The 9,746-nt window shown below is 43.1% G+C and overlaps 1 protein-coding gene across 1 annotated transcript; it reads right to left on the bottom strand.

The window, feature by feature from the left end:
* Positions 1 to 1,343: 1,343 nt before the first annotated feature.
* Positions 1,344 to 9,715, bottom strand: TCTEX1D2 (Tctex1 domain containing 2; the record flags this gene model as incomplete). The annotated part of the gene is made up of 4 exons (XM_008935345.1): positions 1,344 to 1,391; positions 2,019 to 2,082; positions 4,442 to 4,511; positions 9,582 to 9,715. Coding segments are annotated over 4 exons (316 nt in total), but the record flags the coding sequence as incomplete, so codon positions are not given.
* Positions 9,716 to 9,746: the final 31 nt, after the last annotated feature.

Genomic DNA, 9,746 nt, shown 5'->3' with positions numbered 1-9,746 from the left:
TGAGGCGGCTGTTGGGAGCCCCCAAAACCGAGCGAGGTGAAAGCCGCGATTTAATCACCGTGACTTGATAAAAGAGCCAAAACAAGAGTCCGAGGGCTCATACGACCTCCTGGTAAGAGTCTTTGTGCGCAAGGATCCACCGTTCCCCAAAACGTGCACCGCCAAGGTCGTGCAAAAACCGAACGGCACCGTTGCATCGTGTCTGCAGCTCCCTTAACGAGACACAGCCACAGGTAGCGACTAAGCCGTGGGAGAAGTCACCTTCTACTTCCCACCAGAGGAAAATGCTTCCAGGATTGGAGCTAAAGAGCGATTCTAGGAGATGCCTCGTAATTTGTGACTTCCCTGATTTCCAAGAGCCGCACGGGCAGAGCATGTTCCGCTATAACCATCAGGGGAGATGAGTGGCTTTAGCACTCCTCCTCTTCAGATCTACAGCAGCTCTTTGTACTGCTCCTTTCTAAGGCTGGAGTCCTAACAAATTTGGGCTCAAATTGTCCACCTTCAAATCCCAAAACAACTACAGGGAGGGAAAGATTGAGCAAGTACTGCAGTATCAGCTGAAGAGGGCAAGAAGCAGTGACCACTCACAGTGTCCACAGGTGCCAAATTGCACCAAACCAATGAGGGGTAACAGCAATGAGGAGGAGTTTTGGCAGTTATGGGGTGCGCAAGCTGCTGGCCTGACCCAGTGTCCTAAATACCTTGTCTTCCTATCAGTTAATACCATCTCGTGTGACACAGCTGGGATTTACAGCCCAATTGTTAGGGGAGTCACAGGAACAAATCTGGATAACCAGAACAAGAGGTCAGCTTTATGGGTTACTTTAGAAAGAACCCTCAGGAAACGCTCATCAGAGAAGCTGAGAGAAGCCATCTGGTCTAGCACATCTTGCAGAATGGAGGAAAAGGACAAACAGGGGAAATGGCAACCCATGTGAAAGGAAATATTAAACACATAGATTTATTATGGTACATTTCTTATAAATATTTCATTCATTTCATAAAATTACAAAGGTAAAATCAACCGAACTCTTTCAAGATGAAAGTTGAGTTTGCCTTAGAAACAATGGCTATTGACAATACACCTTCAGGACAAACCCAACACACTATATAGAAACAAAGGGTGATTTAATTAAAGGACATTAAAGTATTGTGCTTTATGCTGTATCAATATCCACCAGGAAGAAGGAATGTTGTAGTGTGTAGTACAGGTGTAGGACATGCTTTGTAGAGCTGTTTTGTTAGGTACTAAAGGAAGAACATGATGCTTTTCTGCACATTAACGAAAAGCACCCTAAACCATTTTCTCCCACTTCTCTTCTGTGCCACGTTCACCATCTTCAGTAGTAAAAGCAACCAAATGCAGCTGCCACGCAAAACAGGCTGTCCTGGGGAAAACAGAGAAAGGCTCCATCTAATGAAAGGCAAGCTCTCTGCTAGCCTAGCAGAAGAGGCCAACCTAAGGGGACGTTTAGACCAGAGACTAACTTTACCTTGCAATATGTTGCAATTCTCAGCCTTTCAGTTACTTATTCACCTCACTTGTGTAACCATAGGGCAGTATCTCTGAATGCCAGAAATGCCTCAGTTCACTCCATACACACACACACACACACACACACTTGCAGGTGTCTAGGTGTCAGCTTAAAATAAAATAAAACCAAAATAATAATTAAATAAAACCTTGAGTTTTGCTCAGTCCTGGATTCCAGCTATATTCCATGGCAGGAGATGGGCAAAGCATATAAAAAAAGACTTACCTCTTGTGTTTCCCCTCCCCACCTGTAAAGAGGTGTGGCTGTAAGAACTTTTGTGTATGACCTACTCAGGAAATAAGTTTCACTGTGTTGGATATTATATCCAAGTATATTTTGTGAACAAGGACATAAATCGTACTGTTTCAACAGAGTCTTGGTTCCCTCCTTCTACTAGTTGTTTTTCTTAGGGTCACTCTGCCTGTCACACAAAAAGCAAGCAGCTTTACACTTCCCCATGGTAAAGCAGCTGGTACGTACGTTCATGAACACGTCGTGAGCGTAGCTGTCGGTGTCAGCATCCCAGAAACTCCGTGCAGCCATGCTAGACAAAGGAGACAGAGCAGAGCTGTTACCCACAGAGCCCACCCGTAGTGGCCTAAGTGGTTGCAGATACTTCCCTCATACAGCAAACTGAGCTTCCTTTAAAGATAAAGGGAACAGGGAGCCTTCTCCTGAATCCTGAGCCTAGATCCCCACGGGTGAATTCCACCACATGCTGCAGGCCCTCTGTATGTGAATCAAGCTCCATCTTCAAGCTCATCTGTTACCAACCTTGCCACCTCCACCATGCGGCAGGGCTTGAAACCTCATTGCTACAGTGCTTAAGAACATTTGACTTCTGGCCTATGCAGTGGCTAAATTAGCTTATTTGTTCTTGTCCTTCACCTCCTGCACCCTCGTGGTACATTCTCCAATTTATTTATAGGGAGCTATCGTATTCCTTGGCAGATGTCGTGTTACTAGACCAGGACCTGCTCTCTTCTAGTCCTTTCGTATCTACACTCTGTTCCCCAACCATCCTGCTGGCCCTGTTCTATACCTGCTTCTGTCCAAGCCTTACCCTGAGGACAAGCAAGCAGACTGCAATGGGGTCAGCAGATAAGACCTCCCTCCCGCCCTGTCTAATGTCACTGACACACCCCTTTCTCAGCTGCCTGCCCGCCCCAGCCACTCTCAGCTGACGGGATCCCTGTTTGTGGCACAGCAGGTTGCTCCCAGTCCCCACACGTATGACTTTCTGTCCTACAACTGTTGAATTTCATCCTTTTCTTCCATGACCTTAGTCCTCAGGGTCATTCTGTGGTTTTTTTTTGTTTCAGTCCAAAATTCCACTCTGACTCTGGGATACTCTGGTTATCCAGTATTTTACATTAAGGATGTTAGTGATCATGCTTCAGCTTTGTCTCCTCCTGCCTATTGCAAACCAGAGAATTTCCCCAATTGCTCTGCCAGTCTGTGTCACTGGGCTTCATGTTTCAAATTGGAATGCCTCAATGAACCGATCATCCTGGTATGGTGCTTCTGGAGCAGTCTGCCTGCAGATGGACATTCCTGACAAAAGCCTGAGGAGCACGTACAGATCCTCCTGCCTGACCTCCAGAACATCGAGGCAGCAGATCCGATTACAGCTCTGCTGCACTTATCTTCTGCTGGAGTGCAGGCACAATAATAAAGATAATTGCAGCAGATAAAGCACATAAATCTTGTGGGCTAGTCTCTTTTTCCTTATTCCTGCTCACTAGTAATGGAAAGCTACAGCCCACTACTGCAGCCAAGAGGAATCTTTTGTCTGACTGCAGGAATCTGGAGCTAGACTGCAAGCGCTCAGCACCCACAGTCCAGGCTCAGTTCCCATGACAGAATCACATGGGGGGATTACAGTAATTTAAACTTCTGAAAAATGCCTACTGGGGGGATTAAATGCAAACAAAGTACTTAGGAAAATCTGGCTTTAGACAGAAGAGAGTTACCAGAGCTTGTGCTCCAGCAGGGCCTTGAGGGTGGACTGGGTGCTGACGTGCTGGGATTAAACCCCCAGCCCTGAATGAGGGTTGGCAGATGGATGATTTCCACAACCAGGACCCTCCCGATTGGTTTTCACCCAGCATCTGGCCAGCCTTGGGTGGGAACTGATCAGGAGATCACCACCAGGTGCCCCCACCTTCCACATTAACTTGGAGGTGGTGCAAGAAGCCACAGCTATAAGAACTGACTCTGCTGGCTGTGGAGTTAGAAGGTTTGTTTATGTAGGGGATGTGCTGTGTGAGGGTTCTGGCTATGGGAAGGGCTCCCTGACTCTTCATGGCAAGTGGAGTTCCCAAGATGCCAGGGCCAGAACATGAAGCTGTCTCTGAGTCCCTGCTGTATAACTGGGCTCATGGCCTGGCTGCTACCATTGCCCATGGCTTGGCTCCTTCCCTGGCTTGCTCCCTTCTTCATGTCCACTGTGGTGGGTGAATGCATTGACTTGTTCCTCCCTCTGGCGCTCTGGCACTTTGGGGCTCTGGTGTGTGATGTGGGAGTGGAGGGAGGAGTTTGGCTGCTGCTCTGACTGTTTATGATGATATCATTCTGTATTGGGCAAGCGGTCAGTGGAAGAGAAGTGTGCTCTAGTTCTTAATGAATACAATGTAAAATACCTTTTTGCAACACTCCTCACAAATGCTTTTCAGCGTTTTAGCTTGCTAAAACCCACCATACAGCCAGTTATTACTGGGTAATTAAGTCAGCCATGATCTAAGCCCTCATTGCCACATAAAAGAGGAAAGAAAGGGTTTTATGCTTTACTATCTGCAGAAAAATCTTCATCCATAGGAAATTTGAAGCAGCTTCCAAAGAGGAGAGAACCACCCAAACTAAACAAAAATGAGAGAAATCCAATTTCAAGAAGCATAACTTACTTCACTCCTTCTCCTCTCTGCTCTCCAATTACAACCTGTACCACCATTTTGTACCTGTCAAATCCTTCCTCTGTAGAGAGAGGAAAAAAAGTAGCAGTGAGAGGAACAACTTGTTTAAAGTATGACTTGGAAGGTGCAAGCTTTGGTTACAAAGTGAGTGTCCTGTTGAAGTCCATGCAATTGGTGAAGTGGACAGGCTGCCTTGCAGTTTTGTGTTCCTAGGTGGAGTATGATGGCCTTACTGGGATTAAAGGGTGAGAGGGGTACTGGGCAGCTGTCAAAGATGCATCTCAGCCAGAAGACACCCCTGGCCAGGCACACTGTCAACATTCTATTTTGACAACTTTCAAGACCTGCTCATGCAGAAGGAAGAATTTTTTAAAAATTGGCTTATTTTAAGAGTATTCTGATGCAACTGTATTGCAAAATTTTTTCTGCCACAGAGATGTTTCCTTTGTTTCTGAGTGAGGATAAAAAAAGTATATGTGGGTCTGCCTTCCATGTCTGCAAAGATAAATCCGTTGCTTTACAATGGTAAAGAAATACCTCTGGGGCACAGGGCAGATCCAATCAGGCCATGGCTATGTTCCAGAAGCCAAACCAGAACAAGCATGTTTAAAATAAAATATAGATCCTGCTGCCTGTCTTCCACAAAGCAGTGTCCCAGGAAGACTTGGCTGTGCTGCTTCCGTGACCCAAGTCAGTATTAACTCATATTTAGTACAGGCCTGTTCATAGAGATATTAATCACTTCAAGTGAATTTTGTTTGTTTACTTGCCTATCTGGCAGAAAGTACAGAAGTACCTATTGTTTACATTCCAGGCTGTGCTAATTCTTCTTGAGAAAAATGCTAAATCCTTGAATATGTTACAAACAACAAGAAGCACAACCAAATAACTAATCACTTCACTGTCCTTGTGTATGTCAAATTATTTACCTAAACGCCAGATGAGCCTACAGGAACATCCTTGTCTTCTTCAAGGACTTGGCAGGCATCTAAGTCAACAATTCATGTCCTAAGATGACTTAATACCTTAAAAGAACAACGTGAGGAGGGGTATTCACTGCCCAATGACCACCAGGGACCCTGAAAGATGCCTGCACAGCGGACTTTGCTGACAGAGTAGCATGGACTGTGCATGCCTCTTAAAGGTCTCAAAAGGTCATGAATGAATATGTAGGAGACACTAATAAATATGTATGGGATGGGCAGGTTTTATGTACTTTTCACTGTACAAATAGTACCTGAAAATCTCTTTAGGGGGTGCTAGATTTGTGGTTCCCTACCGCCTAGCACACAACACTGAATAAACAATACTTTACAAACTTGTCTAGGCTTTGAGTGCCTTTATTTCAGGGAATAGCTTTTGGTGACCCAGATGTGACACTGGGACTCAGACCCTGGCTACTTCTCACCACTGGGAGTTGCCCAGGGAACTCCAGCATGCGCTGGATGCATTTTCTGGGGACTTTCCAAGTGTTTTCCCACTGGGTGGCAAGTATTCTGCTGGATCATGAGTAGAGATATTGCTGAAAAATCGTACTAAGTGGGAAGTATGAGTTGGTGGAGTACTTGGTTTTGGTTTTGCAGCTGCTTGGGGGTTACTTATGTTTGTGCAGTGATGACTGGGCTGAGTAACATTGGGATATGGGGAATGTGGTACCCTCTGCAGAGGGAGGGATAACTAAAGTATCCCCTCTTGGGGGGATATTGAAACATTGGAAAAAATTTGGAGGGGATCCCTTAACTCAGAAAAAGTTAACTGAATATTGTAATCAATGGTGGCCAGTATATGTATTAGACGATCAGGAAAAATGGCCCAAGAATGGTACTCTGACTTATAAAACTGTTACAGCTAATGTTGTTTTGTTAGAGGGAAGGAAAATGGAATGAAATACTGTATGTTGATTTATTTTTCTCTTTGCATAATGATTATAAAAGTAGAAAAGAATGCGAGAAGAAAAAGCACTGGAAGCACAAGTTTTTCTTTTAAGAGAGGGAAAAGAAGAAGAGGCTCCCAAAATCCTGGAAGAAGTCCTGGATGCAATAAGCCTACTGGTGTGGGCATCTGGAATGCCAGGACAGTCAAAAGTGGCAGAACTGGTAAAAACTGATCTGAAACCTGGAGCTTGACTGGTAAGGTGAAAACAATATTCTATAAAAGTGGAGGCTAGGAAAGACAATTTTCTCAGATTTGGACTTTTTAAGAGAATGCCAATCAGAATATAATACTCCCATCCTCCCTGTAAAGAAACCAATCCAAATGAATACAGATTGGTGCAGAATTTGAGAGCCATAAGCCAAACCATTCAAGCTGTGCATCTGATAGTTGCAAAGTCTTAGACTTTGCTGACAACAATAAAGGAGATGGATCAATGTTTCACAGTATTGGACTTGAAGGATGCATTTCTTCTGTGTTCCTTTAGAACAGGAAAGTCAGAAGTTATTTGCATTTGAATGGCAAACTCTAGCTACTGGGAGAAAGACTCAGTTGTGCTGTACAGTGTTACCTTCGGGTTTTAACAGCAGTGCAACACTTTTTGGGAATCAGCTTTCTAAAGAGCCAGAACACTGGCAAAAGGAAAATGCAACAATAACTTTATTCAATCATGTGAATGACATATTATTTGGAACATGGTCTAGAGAGGAATGCATGTAAGCAACAATTGGGCTGTTGAATTTTTTAGAAGGGGCCAGGTATCGAGTGACTAAGAAAAAGGCTCAGATAACACAAATGCCTGTTACCTATTTAGGATTTACCATCACACCACGAGAGAGGAGTCGAGGAGTGGAACGGAAAGAGTCAATTTGTCAGTAGCAGAAGCCAATTCTAGACAAAAGCCGAGAGCATTCCTGGGAATGGCCGGATGGTGTCGCTTGTGGGTAAGTAATTTTGGACTACTGGCCAAACCTGTAGAAGAAGCCATAAAAGGATGAGGAAATATTCCTAGAATGGACCCTGAATGTCAAAAACCCTTTAATCAGATCAAACACGCATTGATGACGGTGCCTGCACTTAGACTGCTGAATGTGGACAAACCATTTGAATTACTTGAGCATGAAAGACATGTGGCACTTGGGAGTTTTAGTGCAAAGAACTGGATCCTGTAAAACACTGGAAGGATACTCCTCTAAACAACTGGATCAAGTATTTACAACAGAAAACTGCTGTGAACTTAGACAGGCCAGTTCATCCATTTCAATCTGGAGATTTGGTATATTTGAAGACTGGGGGAGATGAACCATTAAAGCAAAAGCAGAAAGGACCTCTCCAGGTTTTATTGACAACATATACTGCCTTAAAACTGGATGGACTAGATCCATGGATACGTTACCCACAGGTCAAGAAGGCTCCAAGACCAGTGTCAGAAAGGGATTGGGAAGTGCATGTTCAAGAGGACCAATCTCTGAGGTTGAAGACATGTTGGAAAAGTGTGTGATTTGCATGTGAGCATCAAAAGAATCATATTTTGGTTTGGATTGTAAACAGACATATTTGTATTTGTTAATCATTATTGGACTGGTAATACTGATTTTAATATTGCATAACCATAAATTATTTAACCCTGCAATGCACTGTGTCCGTTGGTACAATTTGGATGGTAAGTCCAACCCTGAACCATGGGAATAAAAATGTGCATTTGAGGATGATAGGGAAAGCTGTGGAGATAAAGAATCAGTCAGACTGCTGGGCTTGCTCTTATTTCCCTCAACACAGCATGAAGGAAACAATTCTTACAGGGGTACCTATCCCATTCAATAAATCCTGGAATAACTTATGGGTAAACCTGAAGTTTACTAGTAAGACAGAAACTGATTTTTAAGTTTGGAGGATATAGGACCCTAATCTGTCAGATGTAAAATGTGTAACAACTAACAAAACTTCAGAACCAGGAAATGTTTTGGCAGGGCATTACGCCCCTGTTGTGGGTGGTCTTTGCAATCATAGATCAGAAACAAATGAAGATCAATTGAATATTGGCATATCACTATTGGTAGTGGGTGGTATTGGCTATGAGGGGCAGCAGCCAGAAAAGCTTAATTTCCAAATTGGTTAGGAACCTGTAATTTAGGAGCCACAATAAAACTAAACTTGTAACTAAAAGATGAACTGAACAAAGGCAGTGGGTAAGATTTTTCCTAAAATGGCAAAAGAAATAATGTTTTAGTTGAGAGGCCTGCTATATTTAGTTTCTTTGGATGGTTCATTCCATGGTTAGAAGTTAATTAATTGGAAAAAGCAACAGTGAATATTTCAGCAGTCATGGGGCAGACTGGAAATGAAACTAAAGAGGTGGTAATAGCATTACAAGTAGTCTCATGGATTGCTAAAATTGCTAACCAGAATAGAATAGGTCTAGTTATGCTGCTAGCCTCACAAGGAGGGGTTTGTATAGTAGTTGACACTTGCTGTTGTACATCCATAGATCAGAGTGGGAGAATTACTACTGATAAGAATAAGATTTGGACTCAAACTAAAATCTTACATGAAGTTCAAAAGGTTGATTTTTTTTTTGTGGTTTTTCACAAAATATGGAGCTGATTGGCTTCTTGGTTCACTGATCTATATTTATGGATTAAGAAAATGTTAGTGTTCTTGTAATTCTCATATTTGTATGCTTCTATGTCCTCGTGCAAGGTGTTATAAGAAAGTGTATATCCTTGACTTCTAAGAAGTATGGAACTTATGAGATTTCTAAATTAAGTACCAGAGGGGGGAAATGTTAACTAAGTCAGTATTAACTCACTTTAACATAGGCCTGATGATAGACTCGGGTGGGACACTGAGACTCAGACTCCAGCTAGCAGAATAAAACAGGAATGGTTCTCTTTATTGAAGCAATGAAGCATCACTTCTTTCTTCTCCCTAATGCATCTTTTTTTCTTCTGCAGCCCTTCTAGGGCTGACATCCCCCCCCAGCCAGTCTATAGAAAAGCAAATCTTATCTGCTTGAGTTAGGTTTCTAGTTCTGCAGCCACTGACCGTATGCATATAGGCCAGATTGTTTCATAATGGTAGACATGAGTCAGTTGACAGGGAAGAAATATAGGTTTCAAGGATAAGGGAGGAAAGAGGGATTTTTGTCAAAAGGGTGAGGACACAGTAAGAAAAGAAATTCCCCAGCAAACTTCCTTACCTTTCAGTCTGTCTTTTATTGTCTCTGATAAAGACTTTGTAAGCTGAGGCATTTCTTCTGGGATGTACTGTGCATTGGCCAGCTTCTCCTTCAGTATTGCACGGATGCATTCTTTTACTGTAGATGATTTAAATCTATCAGGGCAAGGAAAAAAAAAAAAAAAAA

Source organism: Merops nubicus, unplaced genomic scaffold (genome assembly GCF_000691845.1).
Source record: "Merops nubicus isolate BGI_N331 unplaced genomic scaffold, ASM69184v1 scaffold17102, whole genome shotgun sequence".
In the NCBI taxonomy this organism is placed as follows: Eukaryota; Metazoa; Chordata; class Aves; order Coraciiformes; family Meropidae; genus Merops; species Merops nubicus.
The sequence above is the reverse complement of the archived record's forward strand: the minus strand, read 5'-3'. Positions and strand labels throughout refer to the sequence as shown.